We start from the raw sequence: 26,661 nt of genomic DNA, 5'->3' as shown, positions 1-26,661 counted from the left end.
GTCAGGCATGTGTGACTATTAGAAAATGGAACAGACACAACACATCTGTGTCTTGAGCAAACACGTGGCATTACTGGGCGATCCAACAAAATGGAATAATGTAAGAAAATCAGCACATTTCATGCAGGCTGCTGAGCAGCTGACAGTGCCATGCATTTATTTAAAGGGTGTACCTTTTACGCAGTAAAACAGGTTTCAAACAGAATATTATGCTCTCATTTCTTTGAGTCTGGATGCTTTGGAGTAGTCTGAATTCACACCAAACAAAAAGGCCGAGATATAGATTACAAGGGCAAACAAAACATGCCGTAGTTTGGACTGAAGTCCTTGCACCAATCATTGGGTGAATTAAGTAACTATAAACTTCTAGGTTACGAACTAAGTTACTGCAAATTTTTTGTTTCTGAAGTTTATATTGCCAAGCATGTCTAGAGGAGAAAACAGCCAGCAGTGGCATTATTCCTATGAGTCAAAGCAAACAGATGCTTCAGCCTTTCAGCAAAAGACCCTGCGTACATTACAAGGGAGACCATGCTAGCAACCACTAGGTTTAAATATGGTAGTCCACAAGGTACCCCAACCAAGGTACTCCAACTAACAGGTTTTTGTTTCTTTTAAGAACCCTCCAAATCAAATCATGCTGTACATTAAGATCCCACCTTACACAAGCTAAACTGCTCACCTGAAGGAAGTCCATATTATGGCTTTATGGTACAGTTACAATATAATTCTTCAAAAAACCCCTTCCCAGTGTGCAATGGTCAGGGAAACCATGTTGCACACGTGTTCATATATAGTTGTCATAGAGTGGATGGACTATAAATGTTTTAATTTAGCTTCTTCCAACAGAAAGAGAATGGACAGGATTTCTTTAGCAGTCCATTATCACTATTTCTTAACTGACCAGATTTTGGTTCAGTGACACAAAGCAGCTCCTCAGCTTCTGTCCGTCTCTACCTGGACAAAGCCTGCTGCGATGTATGGAGTTCTTCAACCTTGGTGACTTGAGGAATGAGAGATTAGGAGTTGACCAGCCTTGCATCTTGACCACCAATATGGTCCCAAAATATGATTTTATAGGTGACCTAGAGGGGAAATTTCAGTGCAATGCATGGAGATTGTTACAACACACATTTCTAAGGCACTCCTCACTACAGTACCATGCAACAATATTGCTCCACTAGTATTAATGAAGTCACAAGGTTAAATCCTTTCTCACTACAATGAAAACATACTCTTTGGTGATCCATGAATTTTAGCAGAAGAGCTTAAAAACCTAAAACACCTTCCTAGAGAATTTTAGTGCTCCCATACAGGGTGAATTTGGCATCTTAGGGATCAAACTGTTCAGTTTCAGCCTTGGAATGAAAAAGGCAGAACAGCGGCAGCACAAGCTTGCACACATTGCTAGAAAGACTAAAAAAGCAGAAGGCATAACAAACTTATTGTCTTCTCACATTCCCATCTCTGTGCATCATTGCCTGCCATTCTCTGTGCATGCAATATCCTTCACATCTCACTTCACCAGACTACTCCTCTCCTTCCCTTCAGATCCCTCTTAAACGCTCACTTCCTCCACAATGCCCACAAGAAATGAACAAACAACTCTCCCCACAAAAAATTAGAAATTACTCTTCCTGTTGGATTCCTAGTACATTTATTATTATTTATTTATGTGTATTACACTCACACTTAAGAAGCTCCAACCCAGAATGAGGTCCTATTGTGCTAAGTATGCTAGCACCTAATAGGAGACAGTCTCTGCCCTAAAGAGTTTACATAACCTGAACAGAAAAGAGAGCCAAGACTGGGAGGGGAAGCAAAGGCACAGAGAAATGAAAAGTCCCATAACAACATGTTAATGGCAGAGCTAGTAATAGAACCCAGGTCACCCAGCTCCCAGTCCAGTGCCTTTTTCTTCCAGAATGTAAGTATTTTAGAGCAAGGGCTGCCTTCATGTTATATTTTGTATAGCCCCAGGCACTTGACATATACCAATAATGTTATGCTGTATACTTTCCTAGAGGAAAATATGAATATTAATAGTAGGTTTTTCCTGTTCAATTACAGGAGACAAACTGAAGGTCACCATTTGAAGGAACAAGGAAACTGCTTTATTACTAAGGTACTATTTAATAGCCAGTGTCATGCAGGACTAAAAGGCTGCTGTTGGGTCTGTAATTCTGATCTAATCCTACTACGGACATAAATTATCATGATTAAAATGGTTGTAAAGGATCTCAGATGGAAGGAGTTTGGTTATGTGAGCCACAATAATGATAGAAAAATCTTTACTTAGTTTGTTACAGGTGGGAATCTGAGTTGCCTTATGTATGCTGACAAATATAATAGTTTTGTATTAGCATTTACAATGGGAAAAACCTGACTCTCAGCTTCTGGCAAAGAGTTATAGATTCATAGATGCTAGGGCTGGAAGGGACCTACTCAGTGGTGAGCTGGATCCGGTTCTCACCAGTTTGCAGGAACCAGCTGTTAAATTTAGAAGCCGTTTTAGAACTGGGTTGTCCCAGGACAACGAGTTCTAAAAGGGCTGCCCTGCCTCTGGCCCCAGATCACCTCTGCCTCCTGGGCCCCTCCCTTCTCCTCCCCCTCCCCTGCTTCCCGTGAATCAGATGTTTGCATGGGAAGCCTGGGACTAGGGAGGGCTCAGAAACAAGAAGCAGCTTGGCAAGGTAAGTTGGGGCGGGGGAGTGAGGAGGGCTCCAGGGAGGCATGGCGGGGTCCATCCCAGTCCTGCTCTGGCTGAGCACCCCGGCTCTAGCCGAGCGGCTCTGGCCCTGGCCCCAGGGTCGGGCACGACCCCCTCGTGGAGTGAGGAGGAGGGAACTGGTTGTTAATTTTTTGGCAGCTCATCACTGGACCTACTCTTAACTATCTCCAGAGATGGAGATTCTACAACCTCCCTAGGCAATTTATTCCTGCGTTTAACCACCCTGACAGTTAGGAACTTTTTCCTAATGTCCAACCTAAACCTCCCTTGCTACAGTTTAGGCCCATTACTTCTTGTTCTATCCTTAGAGGTTAAGGTGAACAAGTTCTCTCTCCTCCTTATGACACCCTTTTAGATACCCGAAAACTGCTATCATGTCCCCTCTCAGTCTTCTCTTTTCCAAACTAAACAAACCCAATTCTTTCAGCCTTCCTTCATAGGTCATGTTCTCAAGACCTTTAATCATTCTTGTTGATCTTCTCTGGACCCTCTCCAATTTCTCCACATCTTTCTTGAAATGTGGCACCCAGAACTGGACAGAATATCCCAGTTGAGGTCTAACCAGCGCAGAGTAAAGCGGAAGAATGACTTCTCATGTCTTGCTCACAACACACCTGTTAGTGCATCCCAGAATCATGTTTTCTTTTTTTGCAACAGCATCACACTGTTGACTCATATGTAGCTTGTGGTCCACTATAACCCCTAGATCCCTTTCTGCCGTACTCCTTCCAAGACAGTCTCTTCCCATTCTGTATGTGTGAAACTGATTGTTCCTTCCTAAGTGGAGCACTTTACATTTGTCTTTATTAAACTGCATCCTGTTTATCTCAGACCATTTCTCCAATTTGTCCGGATCATTTTGAATTATGATCCTATCCTCCAAAACAGTTGCAATCCCTCCCAGTTTGGTATCAAACTTACTACAGTACACCTCTACCCCAATATAACGGGACCCGATATAATACAAATTCGGATATAATGCAGTAAAGCAGTGCTCTGGGGGGGGGCTGGCTGCGGACTCCTGTGGATCAAAACAAGTTCGATATAACTCAGTAAGATTTTTTGGCTCCCGAGGACAGCGTTATATCGAGGCAGAGGTGTACTTGTATTGTGACTGTAATGAAAACACATTCTTTCTTTTACCCTTTACATCGCTTCTAAGGCCTGGTCTACACTATCACTGTAAATCAATCTAAGTTTTGTTAGTTAAGTTCAGGGCTGGCTCCATGACTTTTGCTGCCCCAAGCAGAGGAAAAAAAAAAAGCTGTAATCGGCAGCAGCTCCACCATGCTGCTTTTTATTTCAGTAGCAGGTCCTTCCCTCCACTGAATTGCCACCGAAGAGCCTGACCTGCTGTCCCTTCCCCTTGGCCACCGCAAGCACCTGCTTGCTGAGCTGGTGCCTGGAGCCGGCCCTGGTTAAGTTACGTAAGCAAAGTAACTTAAGTCAACATACCTTAGATTGACTTACAGTGGTGTCCACACTATGCTATGTCGACGGGAGATGCTCTCCTGGCAACATAGCTTCCATCTCTTGTTGAAGTGGATTACAGATGTTGATGGGAGAGCACTCTCATCAATTTAGCATGTCTTCACCAGCCTGGAGCACCCTCTTACACCCCAAACTCCTCATCCCCACCCCAGAACCCGCACTCCCAGCCAGAGCCCTCACCGCCACCCCACAGCCCCACTCCAGCCCAGAGCCCCCTCCCACATCCTGAACTCATTTCTGGCCCCACCCCAGAGTCCACATCCCAACCCCAATTCTGTAAGCATTCATGGCCTGCCCTAGAATTTCTATTCCCAGATGTGGCCCTCGGGCCAAAAAGTTTGCACACCACTGCTCTAGATTCTGGAAACCTGAATTCTATAGGATGGTTAAAAATATTAAAATGTTAGCACATTATTAAAGTCCAATACTCATGTTTCTACAAAATATATTAATTTTTTTCCCTATTAAATTCTACAAGATTTTTTTTTTCCATAAGAGGCAGTACACCTTTAAAAATTCAACTGTGGATCTTTTTGCCAGGTCACTGAATATGTCACCTTTGCACTATACCCAGTTCGTGGAGTCTGGACCATTTGCAACATCCTTGGCATGAGATTACTTTCTCTGTTAAGTATATTTAAAAAAAAAATCTGCTTCCCGTCACAATTAGAATAAACTCCCTTTGTTCTTATATTTGTATCTTTTTCTTGAACTGGGATATTACCGACAGTCTAAATTAGCTGGATGAATTTGAGAAGTTCTCTTACTGCATTACCTTCTGTTAGGTTCCAGATTTTCCACTATACAGTGGGTTTGCTTTGTAGTTATAGTGATCTTCTCCGTTCCATTAGATGTTCCATTTACAGTTGATAAAACCACATAGTCTGAAAAGTTAAAAGAAACAGAAATTTTCCCTTTAATAAAAGCTCTAATTACTCTATATTTTTCATTCCTCTCTTTTCTCTTGTCTGATTTCCTCCTTTATGTGGATTTCCCATGTTCTCTTCTTATAGGTCATAATGGTATCCCATATGAATTATTCTTTGTTTATAATCTGAGCCTATTAAAAAAAGACGGTTACTCACCTTCTTGTAATTGTTGTTCTTCAAGAGGTGTTGTTTATGTCCATTCCAATTAGATCTGTGTGCACGGTTGTCGTAAACTTTTTCCCTTAGCAGCTCCCATTGGGTTGGCCAGGGAGCCCCCTGGAGTGGCACACTGTTGGTGCTCAGTATACAACCTGCCAACCCAACCTCCCTTTGGTTCCTTCTTGCCGGCTACTCTGACAGAGGGGAAGGAGGATGGGTATTGGAATGGAGGTGAACAACACATCTTGAAGAACAAACAGTTACAAGAAGGTGAGTAACCATCTTTTCTTCTTCGAATGATTGTTCACATTGATTTTAATTAGGTGACTCCCAAGCTCTCCCACAGGGATGGGGTCGGAATTAAGTCACTGACTGGAGCACTGCTATAATGAGCACGGCACCGTCTATAGCATGCTGTGTGATGGCATAGTGGGTGGCAAAGGGATGCACCAAGGACAAGGTCACCTCTCTGCAGCTCTCTTGGATGGGTACCTGGGCCAGGAAAGTGGTGGAAGAGGCCTGGGCTCTTCGCGAGTGGGTGGTTATAGGTCATAGCAGGTACGGACACAGTCCGTAATCCAGGAAGAGATGCGCTGTGAGGAGACCGGAAGTCCCTTCATCCAGTCTGCCACCATTACAAACAGCTGGTTTGACTTTCTGAAAGGCTTTGTGCGCTCAGTGTAGAACACTAGCGCCCTCCATGCATCTAATGAGTGAAATCTCTGCTCCTCAGGGTAGAAAACAGGTAGAAAAATACCTGGCTGAGGTGGAACTGGGATTCAACCTTGGGCAGGAAATCTGAGTGCGGCCTGAGCTGTACCTTATCCCTGTGGAAGACCATGTGTGTGTGTGTGTGTGTGTGTGTGTGTGTGTGTGTGTGTGTGTGTGTGTGTGTGTGTGTGTGTTGGGGGAGGGGTTTGGAAATTAGTGCTTTTAGCTCTGACACCCTCTTGGCCGATGTGATGGCAACCAGAAAGGCTACCTTCCATGAGAGGGAACATGTAGCGAGCAGCTCGACTGGGGCTCCAATCAGCCTAGCTAGGACCAAATTGAGGTCCCAAGTTGGTACCAGTGGGTGAGACTGAGGGTATAGCCATTCCATGCCCTTAAGGAAATGGCCCACCAGAGGACTGGCAAAGACTGAACACCCTAACTCTCCAGGGTGGAATGTGGAGATGGCTGTGAAGTGCACCCTGATGAATGATCCAGCCAGGCCTAGCTGCTTCAGGTGCAGTAGATAATCCAGAATGAATGGTATAGATGCCTGAAGTGGAGATACTCGGCTGTGATTACACCAGTATGAGAACTGTTTCCATTTGGCCAGGTAGGTGGCCCTGGTGGAAGGTTTCCTCCTATCAAGAAGTACCTCCCTCACCAATTCCATGCACTGGAGTGCCCTTGTGTTTAACCATGAAGCTTCTAGGCCGTGAGATGGAGGGACTGGAGGTCTGGGTGAAGCAGTCAGCCATGGTCCTGTGTAATCAGATCAGGAAGGAGCAGCAGTGCGATGGGGTGCTCACTGACGGCTCTGTAAGTGTTGTGTACCAATGTTAGCATGGCCACGCTGGAGCGAGCAGAATTACCTTTGCCATGTCCCTGCGGATATTGAGGATAACCTTGTGGACAAGTGGTATCAGAAGAAAGGCATACAGTAGATGGTTCCCCAGTGCATTATGAATGCATCCAAGACTGATCCCGGGCTGTGTTTTTGGAAGGAGCAAAATGCTGGACACTTTCCGTTGTTCCTGGTGGCACCTTTGGAAGATGGAGTGGATGATGTCCTCCATATGGACCACTCACGACTGAAGAACAACCTGCTGAGGTGGTCAGCAAGCTTGTTGCGTGCACCCAAGAGATAGGACACCTCCAGGTGAATCGAGAGGGCTATACAAAACTCCCACAGGTGGAGTGCCTCCTGACAGAGAGGGGAGGAGCAGGCTCCACCCTGCTTGTTTATGTAAAACATGGCAGTGGTGTTGTTGGTCAGCCCACAGCACACTGACCTTGCAATATGGTCTGGTAGACTAGTCTCACCGCTCTGAGTTCCTTCATATTGATGTAGAGCAGAATCTCAGCCGCTATCACATGCCCTGAGTCTGTAGGTCTCCTAGGTGTGCCCCTCAACCAAGGTCTGACATGTTTGTTACTAAGGTCATGGATGGTTGAGGGGTGGTGAATAGGACTCCTTCGCAGACCATGCGAGGTTCCAACCACCATCCTAGCGTGTCTAGGACTCGTGACAGTACTGTTACTGCTGAGTCTAGACTGTCTCAACCCAGGTGATAACCTGAAGTGAGCCATGCCTGACATGCCTCATGACATAGCTGCACGTCCCAAGAGGCTGGGGCATGTTGTAGTGGTGGTGGGGGAGTATTGCCTGAGGATCTGAATGACATGCGACAGCGTTTGGAATCTGGTCTCTGGCAGGATGGCTCTTGCCTGAACAGAGTCTAGCACTGCCTCAAAGAATTCTATTTGGGGGTGAGGGGAAGAGGGTGACAATGTTGATTTGTCTCTGGAAGCTCTGTCTGAATAACTGGACCTGGACTGGACTCCACTTGCTCCCTGGAGTGCGCTCGCAGAAGTCAGTCGCCTAAGTAGGGGTACACTTGCACTTGTCTCTTTTGGAGAAAAGCGGCGACCACTGACATACACTTGGTGAACACCCGGGGGGCTGTTGATAACCTGAATGGGAGCACCGTGAAATGATAATGTATGTGGCTGACAACAAATCTCAGAAAACGTCTTTGGGCCAGCCAAATGACTATATGAAAGTATGCATCTTTCATGTCGAGGGCAGTCCCCCGGATCCAGAGAAGGAATAAATGTGCTCAGAGAGACTATGCAGAACTTTAACTTCACCATGAACTGATTGAGTCCTCGCAGGTCCAGGATGGGTCTGAGACCCCCCTTTGGGCTTGGAGATTAGGAAGTATCTGGAGTAGAATCCTTGTTCCTTAGCTCCCGAGGAACCTTCTCCACCACTCCCATGGCGAGGAATGCCTGCATCTCCTGGATAAGTTGTTGCTTGTGAGAGGGGTCCCTGAAGAGGGATGAGGAAGGAGGGTGGGAGCGAGGGAAGGAGCAGTATTGGAGAGAAAATCCCACTTCAACTGTATGACCCAGTGGTCCGACGTTATTTGGGACCACAGACGTGTTGTGTCTGTTCCATTTTCTAATAGTCTAATAGAAGTGGGATAGACAGTTCAAAAAACGGGAGGAAGGCTCCGTAATTGTGGCTGGTACGCTGTCCTCGGGCATCTCTCCAAAACCCTTGCTTGGGTCCTGACAATGGCTTGGTTGGGCCCTGCCCTTGGCCTGTGGGAGGATTGGAAGGCCTGTCCCTGGAATTTCTGCCCCTACAGCGGTATGTATCCTGCCTCGGGCAGGGTTGGTATTGCTTCTGCTGCTGCACAGGCTGAGGCTTGAAAGGCTCTCTGGATAGCAGGTGCGTGCATTCCCCAGAGATTTCATCATTGCCCTGGAATCCTTAAGGCTGTGAAGTCTTGCGTCTGTCTGGTCTGTAAACAGCCCTGCACTCTCAAAGGGAAGGTCCATTTGGGTCTGCTGAACTTTTGGTGGGAGATCGGACACTTGGAGCCAAACTGTTCTCCTCATGACCACCCCCGAGGTGATGGTATGTGCAGCGAAGTCGGCCGAGTTGAGTGAGGCCTGCAGAGATGTCCTGGCAACTTCCTTCCCCTCCTCAACCAGAGCCGAGAACTCAGCTTTTGACTCAGTGGGGAGTAACTCCTTATATTTTGACATGGAGTCCCATGAGTTAAAATTATATCTGCTAAGGATAGCTTGCTGGTTAGCTATTCTCAGCTGTAGACCCCTGCAGCATAAACTTTCCTGCTGAAGAGGTCCATCCATTTGGCCTCTTTGGTCTTGGGAGCTGATGCCTGTTGTTCCTAACGCTCCTTCTCATTCACCATAAGGACTACCAGGAAGCAAGGGTGTGGGTGGGAGAACAAGAATCCATAGCTCTTAGAAGGAACAAAATATTTTCTTTCCATACCCCTGACGATGGGTGGAATGGAGGCTGGAGTCTTCCATAGAGCATTATAATTGTCACCTATAATCTTAATTACTGGCAATGCCACTCTGGAAGGACATCTGGAGTAAGAATGTCCACCATTGTGTCCTCTGACTCAATGACTTCCTCCGCCTGCAGGCCCATATTACGGGCCATGCGGCGGACTAGGTCCTGGTGGGCCCTGTGGTCAGTCGGTGGAGGACCTGAAGCTGACGCCCCTGCCATTGCCTCATCAGGCAGAGATGAAGAGGAGGCCAGTGGTGGCATATGGTTGTCATGGACCACCATGTGCTCAGGTTGGTCCTGGGTAGCATTGGTGTCAAGTGGTGCAAGGTGGCCTAATGGGACCTGGGATATGGGTGGATCTGGGGCCGTTTCCACTGTGTCCTCTGTAGCATGTAGGGGTGGTCTGGATAATGCCATCCTAGTAGTACGAGGGGTGGTTCTGTCTGCAAGTGACTATGCCTGGTGATGCCCCAATGTAACGGACCTAGAAACCCTGGAAGGGGTACACTGAGCCTTATGGTAAGCCCAGGGAGTCCAGAAGGGCCCTTGTGCAGTAGGTGGCCACTGTGGTTGCCAGGATGAAGACTCCCATGCTTGTCCGACCTACATATATTGCACCGTGAATAGTAGGAGACGGTCACAGAATCTGAGGATCTAGAGGGTGACAACCATGGTGGTGCTGAGGATCCCTGCGCTGGTGGTCGGTGCCAAGAAGAGGAAGTCAAGGATGGGTGCCATGACGACCATGTAGATGATCGGCATCGGCTTTCCCCTGACTTAGACCAGTGCTGGGGAACAGCTCCTGTGGTCCAGTGGCATATCATGGTGTGGGGCGATAGGGGGTGATCGCAACCGGTGGCGAAGATCCTGAGCACTGCATTCCCTGCGTCTTACTATCTTGTACTGTTGCCGGGGGTGAAGTAGATTGGGAATGGTGCCGTGAACGGTGCCGGTCTGCTGAGGAAGAGGGCCTCATCATTGCCAGCATGCCTCTAGATGGCACCATCTACGCAGTGCCGGGTGCTTGTCTCTAACAGCAATGGGCTGAGGCACAATACTTTCTATGAGCTCCCTTGCTGCCTTGAAAGTATCTGAGGTGGAGAGGGGTTCCATCTCCTCCACCAAGCAGTGACCTGCTGGAGAGTCACCGGGTGCTGGACTCAATGTCGCCAATGGAGTTGATGGCACAGGATCTTGCTGTTTGGAAGTTAAGTCCTTCCTCTGGGGCAGCAAATTCTCCCCGGATGGTCTCACTCTCTGAGGAGAGCGCCCTCTGTTGGCCTTCTTATGGCACATGTGGGGCACTGGGGGTGTTGACCAGTGCTGGGGTGCCGCACCGTGCTGCGGTGCTGGGGATCTTTGCTGTCGAGGATCTCTAGTACCAGAGTCCTTCCTTCGTACTGGTTCGTGGACCGATGCTGGGATGCTCCTCACTGAGCTCAGGACTTGGCAGTCAGGTGCCGCTGTACGGAGAGTGGCTTCCATTAATAGTTATCTGAAATGGAAGTCATGTTCCTTCCTAGTCCTGGGCTTGAAAGCCTTGCAGATCTTGCAGCGCTCGGACTGATGTGCCTCCCCTATACACCTCAACCATGAGTCGTGAGGGTCACTGTTGGGCATAAGTTTCTTGCCTAGACCTCAAGATTTAAATACTTAGGCTTGAGGCATGTCCCAGAGCCCAAGGCAGGGAGAGGGGAGAATGACCCACTCAGCAAAGCTATTGTATTAAACAATAAACTAAACAACAAAACAAAAGAAAAGCTGTGAAGAACTAAGAATGGCTAAGAAAAGACTTGCAGGCAAGCAAGTTAACACAGTTCCAGTGCCGCCACGGACGGTAAAAAGGAACTGAAAGGGGATTGGCAGGGTCATATATTGAGAGCCATGAGGGTGCCACTCCAGGAGGCTCCCTGGCTGACCTGATGGGAGCTGCTAAGGGAAAAAGTTTCCAATGACCGTGCATGCGGCATGTGCACACCTAATTGGAATCGACATGAACAATCACTTGAAGAAGAAACTATGTTTAATGATCCAGTGTTATGGAGTTGTGAGTGTAATGGGACCTGGGTAGGCTGAGTTTGCTGAGACCCTTTTTCTGTCCCTCTAGTACATCCTTTCAAGTGAGACCCATGTCTCTACTTCTCTTTGTGGTGAGATCCCGAGATCTAACCACTGTCCAACTCGGTCTCTAGGTTACAACTGTCTGGTTGCCAACAGTGCTACTTAGCAGGCTCACTGGGCTCACCATCTGCAAGTTTCCCTCTGGGAGCCTGTGGTCAGCACACATTTTCTGTCAACACAGGAACAGCTTCTTCCAAACAAATGTGATTTATTCTGCCCAAAAGTTATGCAGTGCTTAGAGAGCTGGATTAAATAATGAGACGTATGTGTATGTTCCCTTATTTAAGATTAACCTCTCTCGCCACTGTTCACATGGGTCTAGGTTATTCCCCATCTCGGAGCTGGGAGAAACAGCCTACACGGCTTGAGGGCTCAGTCTTCTCCCTTTATCTCTGATTCTCATATTGTCTGCTTTTTTACTGACACACCCAGGCATAAGATTATCACCCGTCCTGAATTGGGCAGGACAATCCTCAAATGCAGAGTTCAAGTCCCGGTCCCAGGCTCAATGACGTTAGGGCAGCATTTATCCAAAATTCCCTGTGACACTGCTCCGCACCTGCCTGAGGCACAGGGGTGGCACCAGCCTTTTCCCACTTGAGAGGCCTTTCTTCTCAAGCTAATATATATATTAGCTTTATGTTATATGATATAAGCTTTTTACACCTCTACCCCGATATAATGCGACCCGACATAACATGAATTCAGCTGTAACACAGTAAAGCAGCGCTCTGTGGGGGCGGGGCTGCACACTCTGGCGGATCAAAGCAAGTTCGATATAACGCGGTTTCATCTAATATTTTTTGGCTCCCAAGGACAGCTTTATATCAGGGTAGAGGTGTTACATATCTATATCTAGATATATATTAACTTTAGAAGGAGGGCAGGCCTCTCACCTCTTTCCCAAACACCAGACTGCAGACTATTTTATATCATTACATGTGTTCCTCTTGAAAGAAAAGACTGAATTTGCCTCTAGTTATACAGATCTGTAAAATGAGTATGACTAAGGGTCCACAGTAAACTTGCGAGTACATCAAGGCTAAGGGAGTCCTTCACTTAGCAATAATGACAATAGGCAAGATCATCCATTAGACTAATGAAATACATTGTTTTTTTATGGGAAGATGAACATGAATGCTAAGTTATCCTCATTATTTTTCAATCTAAAAATCTGACTTGGGTTACAGATTTCCAAAGGAAAGATATAACTATTGTAGGGCCTGATGATCCTGTAAGTATCTACTCTGAGGTGTGATGCTTTTTACTCTGAATAGAAGCCCATCAACTTTATTGGTTAGTCATAAGGCTTTGGTGGATTAGGTCCTTAGACTGTAAACTCCTGTAGAGAAGAAACATGTCTGTATTATTGCTGTAAAATGCTATGCACACCTACAATACTGTGCTGTACATAAGTGTTAAATAACTTGCTTTTCCCTTTTATTGTCAAACACCTGAATTACCATTATTAGACCCTACCAGACTGTAGAGAATCCACTTACCTACAGTGCATCGAGGAGGCAGAAATAAATAATGGGAAGACGCATCTTGTATAGGCCTGATTCTACATTGTCTTGCATCTTGTGTAGTCACTGACATCAGTACACAGTGAGTCTGCAGAACTCCACAGTTCTGATTTGATAGCATTTTACACCCACCTTCTGCAATTGTCAACACTTATACAAGATGCTAGGCAGTGAAGAGTCAGGCTCCCTTTATCTAAATGATACTTTCATCTGTGGACACAAAACAATGACAAACAAAGTAAAAATGAGCATACAGTGTTATATATTGAAGTAGTAGATGATAACTGAAATTAAACTTACAGGTAACGGTGTCATTTTCCGGTTTTGTCCAGTTCAGTATGACAAAGCTTGGACAACCCTCGACTGTCACCACAGTGAGGTTGGAAGGAGGATTTTGTGGAGGGCTAGTAACATTTTCCTGTTCTCTGACCTTCTGTTCTTGGAAGTATTTGAGAGTCCTTGTAATAGAACATGGCTCACTATCATTTTTTGGTATGTACTTGACGTGAGGGCCTAGGAGAAAAGCATCACCCAGTTAGTGCTAGGTAGGACAGCGGAATGCAGCTACACTTAAAACAAGACAAAACTTATTTAAGTGCATGAAGTAGGAAATCCTGCCTGACAAATCATGTCCAAAATCTAACATAAATACCTTTCTGTGATGGTCACATCTACACTTTGTGTGCCCATTGTATTCTGTTAGTATGTTTTAACTATTATTTTCCCATTTTTTGTAATTTATCTTCTCTAATGCCTACGTGTGAGAGACAGAATAATAAACATCCATGTTGGTGTGATTTTTGTACACCTGGAGCCTGTGCTCATTTCACCCATTTCTCATTCGCACAAGTGATGATGGCAGTGGGCACACAAAACTACAGGGACAATGTTACATAGGAGTCAATAGGGTAAAGGCACAGCTAAATATTCTGAATACGTGAATTTGTTTCTATCACAAACTGGGACAAGGACTGACTTTGGTTATCTATTTTTACAGTGTCTAGAAGAATGAAGCCCTGCTGTAACAAGGATTTGTCAAGAATAAATCTTGCCACACCCACTTAACTTCCTTCTCTGACAGGGTTACTGCTCTAGTGCATGATGGGGAAAGAGGGGAAGCTGTAGACATGATACATCTTGATTTTAGTCAGGCTTTTGATGCAATCCCACATGACATTCTCATAAGAAAACTTGGGATATGTGGTCTAGATGAAGAACCTGGTTGAAAACTCATATTCAAAGAGTAGCTAATAATGGTTTGTTATCAAACTGGGAGGTTGTCTCTAGTGGAGTCCTACAGAGGTCTATTCTGGGTTTGGTACTATTCAATATTTTCATCAATAACTTGGATAAGGGAGTGGAGAATATGCTTATAAAATCTGTGAATGACACCAAGCTGGGAGGGGTTGCAGGCACTTTGGAGGAAAGGATTAGAATTCAAACAACCTTGACAAATTGGAGAATTGCCCTGAACTCATCAAGATGAAATTCAATAAAGACAAGTGCAAAGTACTGCACTTAGGAAAGAAAAATCAAATGAACAACTACAAAATGGGGACTAACTAGCTAGGCAGTAGTACTGCCAAAAAGGATCTGTGGACAATCGTAGATCACAAATTGAATACGAGTCAACAATGTGATGGAGCTCTGAAAAAGGCTAATAGCATTTTGGGGTGTATTAATGGAAGAGTCATATGTAAGACATGGGAGGTAACTGTCTTGTTCTAGTTGGATCTGGTGATGCTTCAGCTGGAGTACTGTGTCCTGTTCTGGGCACCACATTTTAAGTATGGACAAATTGAAGCCCAGAAGAGAAATGATAAAAGTTTAAGAAAACCTGACCTATGAGGAAAGTTAAAACTGGGCATGTTTAGTGTTGAGAAAAGAAGACCGAAGGGGAAGCTAATAAGAGTCTTCAAATATGGCAAAGGATGTTACAAAGAAGATAGTGATCAATTGTTCTTTATATCCACTGAAGACAGAAGTAGCAGCAATTGGCTTAATCTGTAACAAGGGAGATTTAGGTTAGACATTAGGCAAAACTTTCTTACTATGAGGTTAGTCAAACTGTGATATAAGTTACCAAGGGAATTTGTGGAATTTCCAGTTTTGGAGGTTATTAAGAACAGGTGGGACAAACATTTGTCAAGGATGGTAGGTTTACTTGGTCCTGCCTCAGCGTACTGGGTTGGATTTGATGACCTCTCAAGGTCCCTTCCATTCCTATATTTTTATGGTCCTATGATTTTGTTTGCAGCTTCCAGATGCAACTATAATATATAACAATCATTGTCTCATTTTCATAAAAAGGGTAACAAGTTTAATGCAGGGCCTTGCACTCATTATCTGCCTGATGCTGCCATTTCTGAAGTCAAGTGAAAATTTCCATTGATTTCAATGGTGCAAGATCAAGCCCTGAAACCATCCTTAAAAGGCAAGAGTTTTGCATTCTGTAGTGACATTATAAAAGAAGATTAGTGAAGGTGATAAAGAGTGTATTAGCCTTAAATGGAAATCTTTATTAGGTTAGAGAGATAAGAGTATCAATATGGCTTTAATTGCACATGCAACAGTTTCTATGCATAGACTGGAAAGAGGCAGGATTAGTCTGGGGGAGTAAATTCTTCCTCTGAGGAGATGGGAGCTATTACTGTAACTCTGCACTTCCGTGCTTCAGGTTTCTTTTCAATACTTGATAGTGCCTCTCTGTTTGAAAGAAAATGCTCAATTGGTTTAAAAGACAATTACAGTGACTGATATATTTTCTTCACAGCATAGTTTTTATGATCAGGCACACTGGCAGCAGTGGGGATTATCTGTAAGAATGGGTTTGCCCTGTAATACTTGGTAGGGCGAGTAATCCATAGGGTAAAGCTTGCCTTGAGGCATAGTGGTAATAAATAGTAAAAGCCTGTATGGGTGGGCTTGCAAGGCATATTAGGATATTCCATTATGATTTTAATAGAATATGAACAGCATGCATTAGCACAATTGCTGGCAAGTGGTTTCTGGCAGATTTGTTTCCTGTCCTGCAGTCAAGAATGATTAGGTAGTCTACACTGAAGTCCTTCCATCTGCCACCAAAACGTAACTGAAAAAATAGCAGGAACTAAACAGGGTATTGTGATGGGTTGTGTACCACACACTGGTATGGATAAGTGTTAACTGGAGCTCGAGAGCTCAATTAAGGTACTTTGCTCCATCTGGAGGGTAGGTCAGTCCCAGTTACCAGAACCTTGTGTGGATACAAATTTGTACCCGCGGATGCAGATATAAATCGGTATTCGTGGAACCGCAGGGCGCTTCCAGAAACCGCAGTGGTGAAAGGAGCAGAAGGTGGGGCTACTGCTGTCAGGATCCAACGTCCCGCGCTGACAGCTCCAGCATGGCTGAACCACTCCCAGCCACCAGGCTCACCGACAGCTGTCCCTGGTCATGCTCTTGTGTTCAAGCAGCGCACACGCCCCCAGACAGGAGATGCAGACAGCTATGTGGAAGGGATGGGGGCGGGGCTGCGGGTGGTACAACCATGCCGGCGGGGCTGCCAGCATGGGGTGCTGGCTCCTGGGAGCAGTAGCCCCACCTTCTGCTCCTTTCGCTGTTGCAGTTCCTGGGAGAGCCCTGAGGTTCAGTGGATACTGATTTATATCCACGGACATAAATTTGTATCCGTGCAGGGCTCTACCAATTACTGATGGGGGAGGAGATGGGCGTTAGTATAAAGACGGGAAGCTGTGGTAGAATAGGGTTGCAAGGAAACAGGTAGGTACTCTGAAGTTATTCTCTGGTGGCTTGTCTACACTTAGAACACTACAGCGGCACAGCTGTACCGCTTGAGGTTAGACATGACCTACGCTGATGGGAAGGATTCTCCTGCCAGCATTGGTAATCCACCTATAAATCCTACTGTAGACCTGGCCTGGGATCAAAGAGTGGAAAGAGCCAGAGGAGGGCAGAATGGTGTTTAAGTTTCTACTTTTACTTTGGGATTTCGGTGAGGGGGATTCTGGCCCTGAAAGAAGGGTGAGCCCAGACTGTTGCGGGGCTGAAGGCCTGAGAAAGGAAGAAGTCCAAGGAAAGACCAGCAAAGAGTTGGACAGAGGATTCCTTACTGCCAGTTACAGGGTCACTGAGCTAGAACGTGGTGTAGCGGGACAGCCCAGGTTCCCTTACCAGCCACTGCTGAGCAAACATTAAGCCAGAGAAGGGGGGAGGGATGATGGAAAGTCCTGAGAAAAGGAAGCGACAACTATGGGACCCAGAGTTGTGTCTGAAGACCTGATAAATTGCTCGACTGTTCTGTTACCATATGTAGCAGGGTGGCCACCTGCTGCTGCCCTGAAGGGCTTGAAATCAGCCCTGGGAGAGGGCTGGGACTGCGAGAGGGCTGCTGCTAGGAAAAGCAGCAATCCTCGGCTGACTGGGGGACCAGCCACAGATGTGGCCACACCCCAATCAGGGCCCAGATGGCCCTTATAAGAGGGCAGTGGGCCAGGAGCACACAGATATTCTCTCTCTAGATGTGGAGAGGGATGGGCCTGGCTGCTAGGAGCTAAGCAGGGTACCAAGACTGGAGCAGGGCTGGGGGAAGACCGGAGCACTGGCCTAGAAATCCCAAAGGCTGCAGGCCCTTGTTAAAAGCCAAATAAAAGTACTGCGTTTGCAGAGGGCAGCTCAAGGGCAGGCAGAAGCACCAGGTCCAACCCCCACTTGCCAGTGATGAGTGGAATTTACATTGCAGTCCGCCCCAGTGAACAGGGGCTAGATTGAGACTGGCAGTAGCCATAGACTGAGGTGAGGTGGGGATAGAGAGTGGGGGTTCCCCGGCGAGGGGAGACCCAGATCTGTGGGGATACTACCAGGAGGCAGCACCCTGACCTGAAAGGGGCACTGGGGTCCAGGAGGGACTCAGGCCCAGCAGGAAGTGGGACACCGGCCTGCAGAGGGTACTCCAGAGGCTGGAGATGCTAATTCCCTGGACGACCAGCAGGAGGCGCCACAGGGGTGAATTCTGCTCCGTTACACCGTAGAAGAGGTGAACTTAAATCATCACCTGGCTGAAGAGCCAAATCACGGGAAGAGATGGATCACCAAAGGACCAGAGTGGCTACTGGCAAGGAATGCCAGAGTGGGAGAGAACTGCTACACCATTCCTGGTCATGAGGAGGTGCACTACTGATAAGTCCAACACTCTACAGATATATATAGATGGGGAAATATATGAAAACTGACTTAATAATCAAGGAATGTAGCCATTACAGTCATACCTGTGAACCGTTGTTTGCCCAGAGAATCAGTCTCTGATGTAGGATTCGAGCTGAAGACAGTTGTATTAACTGAGGAAGACACAGTCACAATAAAATTCTCAGAAAAGCATCAAGTTACAATATAAAAATGACAACACCTCATATTTCATCTGCCATTCTAAATTACCTCTCTGTGGTGCATGGTTGCTGTCATTTTTGCTTTCTCCTAGTAGTCAGCTGAACTTGGCTGTGGTGGAAGATAAAAGCCTAGCTTCTCTGCCAAAACCAGGATAATCATCACCCAAATGATGAGCTCATTATTGCTGTTGAATCCAGCCCATGCAGAATATCCACACTCCTCTTTAAAGCTCCAACAAAGCATCTTTTTGCATCACATTGACTCTCCACCTTTTAACTCATGGTCTCTACCAATTACTCCATAAGCACATTAGACTATTACATTGATTCAGTAGAGCTTCCACAATCAAAATGGCAAACAGGGGCCAAATTCTGTCTTCCCAGCATGCAACTCCCATTAAAATCAATAAAAGTGAAGTGCAAGTATACTGGAAGCCAGTGGAAGTACATGAAAAAGCAAAATAGGACCCATGAAGTTAATATTTCATAATTAAATATTAATTATGGCAAACAAAATGGACGAAATTCTGCACTTAGATGCCGACCCTGCTTCCATCAAAGTATATGGCACCATGGCAATCACAAGTGGGAAATCATTCAAAGGTATATTTCAGCCTGATAAATCTGAAGAGATTTGAATAAATATTTTATATTAAATTATATAAAATTAAGAAAAGCACTCTGCATCTGTCTCTTTTTAATCTCAGGTCTCTAAATTATTTCAGCCTACACTAGTGCTTTATACAACTTTCCAAGTGAAGCAGGTCTTATTTTTCCAAACTCAGATGAGTTTAAAAACCAGATCTAGTGGCTTGTACCCATCTCATATTACTTCTTATATGCAGGGGGGCTGGATTATCAGAGTAACTAGGTGGATATATACATCTTGTGGTTCCTCAACACAGTTCAAGTGGCCTCTGTAGTATCAAAAGTGTGTGAGGCATGTACAGACTTCTCAGAAGACAAAGGGTCTTATTCTGATCTCACATAGATGCAAATCAGGAGTAAGTCAGTTGAATTCAATGGAGTTACACTAGTGCAGAAGTGGTGTAAGTGAGATCTTATATTAAATAGATAACATAAACACAAGTGTTTGGGGAAAGGATGCAACAAAAATTTAAGTGACTGATACAATCAAGTAGCTGAATTGCATGGAACTTTAATACAGGAGCTCCATGAACTTTAGATAAAAATAAACAAAGATAAAACAAACCTGCTCCTAACATGCTTACCGTAGTCCTCTGGAGAAGCAGAAACTGTTGGCTTCTTTCTTGGCGTTTCCATCTTCAGAGATATGGTTGGTCCAGTAGATTTAGCTACAATAGTCGTGGGAGAAGGTGGAGCTCGTGACTTCAAGGCAATTCCTATGTGGAAGAAGGTACATGATGAGAGAGCTAAATTCAGTAACTGAGACTTGGACTCTTCCACTATAATACTGTTTTTAATTTCCTTTCACTTGCATACTCAACATGGTGGGCACATTACCAAGTCCATAGTATGAAGAAGGATTATGGATGTAAACAGAGACAACCAGCAATACAGCTGAATTTATAGAGCTGAACAATGGAACCCTAAAAAGTTTGTTACAGTACTTCCTAGGGCAGTTCTAAATCCATTCAAGACAAACAACATGACTTTCATTAGTTCTGCCCAACATTTTGTACAATCTATAGCTGGGTAGGCTGGTTTTATTCCGGGCTGGACAGATTCTTTTTTATAGTAAGCAATATCGATCTTGAGAAGGCGTTGATGAGTAGCGCTATTATTCTCCATTGAAAATAAATGACTAAATTACTTGACATTTTAATTATTTTAGATCATAGGATATTGTTTTTATTCTCTCCTGGTATTAGGGTGACCAGATGACAAAACTGAAATATCGGGATGCGGAGAGGAGTGGGGGGCGGTGGAGGAAAAAAAATAAAAGGCCGCTGCAGCTTCCCCACCCCGGCACCAGCTCGCCTCGTCTCCACCTCCCCCCGTAGGGGAAGGTGTCCAGCTGGTGCAATCCCGCGGGCAGCCCCAGAGTGGAAGCAGCATGCCCCAGCCCCCCCGTCCTGCTTGGGTCCCTCAGGGGAATGAACAGGGCTGCTGCTGCCTCCGCCCCAGGTGGGGTTTCCCTACAGCCCGCCCTATGGGGCAGCGCACACATGGCAGGAGGTGAAGCCCCATCAGAGTCCCCATGAGGGCAGTTGCTGCCCCCCCATCCCCACCCATGGGCAAATACAGGGAGCTGGTTCCCCAGGCCAGATCCAGGGCTGCCCCTGCGGGTACTGCCCCGCCCTCCTGCCGCTGCGCTCGACCGGGCCCCTCCTGCAGCTCCCAGCCCAGTCTCCATTGCCCCGGCCCCGCAGCAACAGGGGCTGCTCCGCTCCACCCCGCCTGGGACACTCCCCCCCGCAGTCCCTCTCCGCCCCACCGTGTCTCCGGCCCATGCCCCCGCGCCGCTGACCTGGCCCCTGCCTGCTCCACGCTGCCACCAAACCCATCGCACTGCCCCACAGGCTACAGGGCTGGAGCAGTCTCCTCACTGCGCTCCTGGCCCTAGTCATGGCCCATGTACAACTTAGGGATGCCCAGGCTGCTGCACACGGAGGGGCGTCTCCTCCCCAGGCCCGGCTCAGGATCCAATGGGGCAGTGAGGGGGTAGGGTGGGGGCAGGGATTTGGGGAGAGATCCAATGAGGGAAGGAAGAGGCAGAGTCAGGGCAAGACAAGAGCCCCTCCGGGCTCCGCCTGTGTGCTGGAGCGGAGCGCAAAATTTCCTGTTTGTCCCGTGTCCCTGCCGAACATCGGTCGAGATGCGGGACAAACAAGCAAATATCGGGACAGTCCCGATAAAATCGGGACGTCTGGGCACCCTACCTGGTATCAATTAAATGATGAAGACAACTATTAGGTGAAGAGGTGGATGGTTTGCGGCAAAATATTTCTACAGTAGAACGTCAGAGGTACAAACACCAGAATTACAACCTGACCAGTCAACCACACACCTCATTTGGAATCAGAAATATGCAACCATGCAGCAGCAGAGACCCCCGCTCCCCATACCCCCAAAAGGCAATACAGTACTGTGCTAAACATAAACTACAAAAAAAAAGGGGAGGAACAACATTTTTCTTCTGCACAGTAAAGTTTCAAATCTGTATTAAGTCAATGTTCAGCTGTAAACTTTTGAAAGAACAACCATAACGTTTTGTTCAGAGTTATGAACATTTCAGAGTTATGAACAACCTCCATTTCCGAGGTGTTTGTAACTCTGCAGTTCTACTGTAGTTTGTTTTCAAAAAGTAAGTAGAAGTCCAAAATTACATTTGAAAAAGGTCAGATATTTTTTAACAAATATTGCATGGCAAATCTCAAAGAGTTCAAATACTATATAATTTAAGCCTGCTGCCTGCTTATCATGACACTAGAGATAGTGTCTCAATATTTTTCACACCAAACATTTTTTTGTTGATAAATGCAGATTTTCCAACATTGAAACATTTTGCAAATTCATATCAATTTTGCCAAATTTACAGTAAAAACAAAAAAAAAAATCCCCCCAAAAGAAACATTTCACTTTTTTTGGTTCAAAATGATTTCATTTCAAAACTTTCTATAATTTTATAAACACACGGTAACATTCTATACCTTGGGGGAGCATCTTGGAGCCCCCATAATCCTCATTTTTATATAATCGTGATCTTACATATAAAGCATGCCTGGTAAGGTATCAGGGGAAAGGTTATGATCTACTAAAAGTCATTTCTCTATCCATATATGTATATCATTAATGCATATGAAGTTATGAGAATTGTGTTGTATGGTTGTCAATAAAACATGCTGTAATCAGCCAGATATTAGCTTCCCAGAGGCAACAGCAAGGAAAGTAACCAGCACTTGAGCAGGGTATCAATCCATCCATCAACAAATATTGTCCAGCAAGGGAGCTACAATGCAATGACTCACCTGCATGAGGCCTCACCGGGGGAATTGTTCAACCTTGCCTGGAGACTAGGCAATGCACCCAGACATGCTTGGACTTGTGTTCCCCAAGCACATGGGACTGAGCTTATAAAACAGACACAGTGGCCATATGCTGTGCCTTTTTTCCTGCCCCTACCTATACTGCAAGGAAAAAAAGACACTGAGAAGGAGACTGAAGACTCCAACTGAGGGGACTGGCCCAGATTTTAAGGATGAAATCTGTTTACTATGGACTGCAATTTCCAGTGCGGTGAGAAAAACTGTTTAGTCTAGTTGTTGCCCAGTCTTATGGGGTTGAGAGTTTATACTGCGTGTTTATATTTTATTTCTTTTGGTAACTAACTCTGACTTTTTGCCTATCACTTAAAATCTACCTTTTATAGTCAATAAATTTGTGCAACTGTTGATCTTTACCAGTGAGTTTTTATGAAATGTGTGGTAAATCTGCTCAGGTTTTGCAAAGGCTGGTGTATATCCACTTTCCATTGATGAAGTGGTGAGTCAATTAATAAATTTGCATTGCCCATCCTGAGCAGGGTAAAATGGTATATTCCTGAGGTACAGTGCTGGGAGCTGGAGGGATTTGTCTCTGATGTCTTTTCCTGTGTGGTTCATGAGTGGCTCTGGGAGTATTCATGCAATATAGCTGGGTGTGGGGTCTCCATATGCAGTTGTGCTGAGTTATAGCAGCACCTGGAGAGGTTTGCTGCTGATCACTAGCAAGGCATTGTGAGAGACAGCCCAGGCTGGAGAAAGTTAAGGGGGCAAAGCGGTCCCACAGTCCCAGGCTGCACCCCAGGGATCCTGTCACACACACGTCTGTTACAGCTATCCTCTACTCCATTTTGTTTCTTACAGCTGTCCCCATACTCCATTTTGTTTTTGTTCTCCTCCTGTGGCCACCCCTCCCTGCCTGTTAAGTTGTTTACCAGGGCCACTGCCCTTCTCAAAGGGAGGGCCCCTTAAGTTGTTTAACAAGAGCCATTGCCCTTCTCAAAGGGATGGCCACTTGTGCTGCGTGCTAAGTGGGACCACTGCCCTGTTCAAAGGGTTAGTCCTGTTATCATCTTGTTGAACCTGGGCTTGGTGTAGGGCAGGCAATATCCAGAGCTGCAAGACCTATTGTGTTTTTAAGATCCTGGGCATGAGTCATAGGCCTCATGTGCTTTTGAGTCACCTATTGCACAGAACTCTGCCCAGGCATGTCTCTGTACTCACCTGCAGTTTTTTTCCTGTGCCTCCTCCCTTGTGACAGAGGGAGCCTATCAGGATTACTGGTGGGAAACTGCCTAAGTTTGCCATTAAAAACAGACATTTTTGAAACAAACATCAGAAAGGTTCCTGCATTGCTGCCTGGTCTGATCAGCCAGGGGTTTTGGGGGGTCCTTTCTCCACTCTCGTTTTATTTTTGAGCATACCCCCGGTTTTTAACCCCCCCCACGAAGAACGAATTGCTGCCTGAGAGATCTCCTGATTATCGAGACGGTACCGAGCCCTCCTTGCTTCTTCTGATGTTGCTGCTGCTTCTGCCTTTGCTGCTGCCTTGGGGACTGGTAAGAAGCCCTCTGTGAAACTTTCCATACTTTTATTTTATTACTTTAGCTGCTGGCTCTGTTTCCCTAGCACACAGACTCAAGCTAAACCTTGGTCTGTGTCTTAAAACCTCTCAAACTCCACGGCGCTTTGCTGCTAAAAATAAGCTTGTGCGCTGCTAAGCTCTGCTCCCTGCTTTCAGCTGTATCCACTGCTGCAGCCACCATCCCTTGGCTTCCTTGGGAGCTGTATCCTGGGCACATACCATTCTGCCCTCTGTAACTTCCCCATAGCATAAGGTGCACCGTAGGTTTTGTTTTTTAGTTTAATAAGTCATAGTTTGCTAAGATCGTAGAGCTTGTAAGTTTCACCTGCCTTGTTATAGTTTGCTGTTTTGTTGCTCTGTATAGTTGCTTGTTATAGTTTGCTTAGAATTGTGATATTTGTTGTTTTGCCTAGTCGTTGATTAAGATAGATTTAAAAAAGCCATTGCCTAGTTGTATTCTGTACCTGTTTTATTACTTTGTATAAGCTGCTTGTAATTTATATAAGTTTGATTAAGTTAGAGGATAGATAAGGTTTTTACTGCTTGAATTCGTCTTCCCGCTGTCCCAATCTCTCCCTGAACTTTCCTGTGTCTGTTTTTCCCCCGCTCCAATCTCCCCGTCTGTGCACTTCTCCGTGTCTCCCTGTTGTAACCCCTTGCTGCTCCCCCCCTTGTGTAAATTCCCAAACCCTTTGCCGCTTCTTTCCTTTTTTTTTTGGGTGTCCCTCTAGCCCTTCTTTACACCTCTCTGCTGCCTCTCCCTGTATCCCCTGTGTTCGTGCCCCGCTCCTCCGCTGCCCCTCCCCTACCGAAGATCACCATCACACTGCTCCCTTTGTCTTCACTCCGCTGCTCCGCAACTTCCCTGAAGTGCTCTCTGTTGCTGCAACCTGTTTCTTCCCTCAGCCGTCTCCCCCATTCTCCACGTGCCTTCCCATCGCTTACATGTTGAGTGCCCTCCCCTCTTGCTGCTCCCAGACTCCGCTTAAGTGTGCTCCAGCTGCTCTTGTCTCCCGTACCTCCAGCCCGCAGGCTCCTGAAGACTGCTGCTCTGGGCTTCAGAGTCTCTCGCTGCTTGCAGCTGCACTCTCCTCTCGTCAGATACCACTAATCACTCCCTCCCCTCCCTCCTCCTGTTTCTTGACCCAGCTTTTAGGTACACTCTTGCTATCACAGCCTCACAAATTAAGTCAGTAATTTTCTACATTGCATAATTTCACTTATCACCCATATTGTATTATTTCACTGTGACTCACATTTTACTTGTGGTTATAACACCCCATTAGTTGCGGCCATTTCTCTAATATACTTTGTATATCATTTTTATATAGAAGCTACCATTTTATTTTGCATTTTCTTTTGGGTACGTTTTGCATTCCACACTGTATCTAGAGTTGTTCCTATATAAAGTTAAGTTGCTTATTGACTATACTGTATCCCATTGTGCTGAACCCCACTTACTGTACCCCACTGTTAAAACTCCCTACACTGTTCAATAAGAACCCCCCCATCATTGTCTATTGTAAACACCTTATACACCCCATCCCATTGCATTTCATTGTTAAATTCCCACCACTTCCTTTTCTCTTTAATAAAGAAATTAATAGGCACCCCACCTGTGTGGTAATTGCTTCCCAAGATCCCATATACCTGCAGGCAGGGACAACACACATTAAAAAAATGCTCTAAATAGAAACCTAACTCTTCATTCAACCCAAAACAAAATTGACTTTGACTTTTCAATTTGCCAAAAATTAAATAAAAAAATTTCAATTTGATCTGAAACACAATTTTTTATTTTTCTGAATTGCAAAATATCTGTTATTTGCCCAGCTCTGTATGATACACAAGAACATCGATTCCAAACAGACAGTGGCTTTGGTCAATCAGACATAAGGACAGAAATGGAAATTCCAGTAAGGCTTTCATTCTTGCCATCAAATTTCAGGATGTTTATAGAAATCTTTTACTTCCTTTCTGGAGATTTTGAATGGCTAAGCAATAACTCCTCCCATAATACTCAGCTTGTATATAATATGTTACTAATAAGAATTTCCAATGGTGGTACAAGAAAGAACTATGGGACAAAATTATGGAAGGGAAAAATCTATGCATAATTAATTAAGGCTGTGGAATAATCTCTGAAGAGAATTGGTAGAAGCTTCATGATTTGGGACACTGAAAACTAAACTGGAAAAAACATTAGGAAATGTATGATGAAAGAAAATCCTGGCCCTGAGAGATGGCCTGGATGAGCTAATTGGTTTATTTTGTCTTTAAAGTCCAGGATTCTATGATAGTTACTAGCTAATATGTAAACTGGCCCTTAAGTTGTGGGAAAAGAGGATGAAAATATGAAACACTGGTAGATCTATCAGAGATAGAATGAAGAAAAGTGCAAATGTGAAGTAATTCTTGGATATGAGAGAAGTCTCTCCAGATTTACACTAGTTCATTGGTGCCCAAACTTTCCCTGTCATGCCCCCACTTACCAGCAATGGAATCTATCTGTACTCTCCTCCATTACTGCACAATCAAGGTTTCCTCAGCAGAGGAGCTTGGGCTGAAGGGATGGTGGAGGAGCTGGGGCTGGAGGCAGAGAGGGAATGAGGGAAGAGTTGGGCTGGGGGTGGAGCATAGGGTGGATTGGAGCTGTGTATGGGGATGGAGCTGGGTTGAGCGCAGAGTGAGGCTGGGTGGTGCTCCCTCCCTGCGCCCCTTGTGG

The 26,661-nt window shown here is 45.6% G+C and overlaps 1 protein-coding gene across 26 annotated transcripts in view; it reads right to left on the bottom strand.

Annotated features, from left to right (window-relative positions):
* Nucleotides 1–26,661, bottom strand: part of ABI3BP (ABI family member 3 binding protein) — a 319,764-nt gene that overhangs the window by 26,238 nt on the left and 266,865 nt on the right. For all 26 annotated transcript variants that reach the window (XM_030582778.1, XM_030582662.1, XM_030582833.1 and 23 more), the window contains 4 exons: nucleotides 19,619–19,750; nucleotides 18,270–18,338; nucleotides 13,303–13,515; nucleotides 4,998–5,106 (listed from right to left, as the gene is read on the bottom strand). In XM_030582778.1, coding sequence (XP_030438638.1) covers nucleotides 4,998–5,106; nucleotides 13,303–13,515; nucleotides 18,270–18,338; nucleotides 19,619–19,750 — 523 coding nt within the window. The remainder of the gene's footprint in view (nucleotides 1–4,997; nucleotides 5,107–13,302; nucleotides 13,516–18,269; nucleotides 18,339–19,618; nucleotides 19,751–26,661) is intronic.

This window comes from Gopherus evgoodei, chromosome 1 (assembly GCF_007399415.2).
Source record: "Gopherus evgoodei ecotype Sinaloan lineage chromosome 1, rGopEvg1_v1.p, whole genome shotgun sequence".
Classification (NCBI taxonomy): domain Eukaryota; kingdom Metazoa; phylum Chordata; order Testudines; family Testudinidae; genus Gopherus; species Gopherus evgoodei.
Note: the sequence above shows the minus strand (reverse complement) of the source record. Positions and strands in the feature narration are given on the sequence as shown.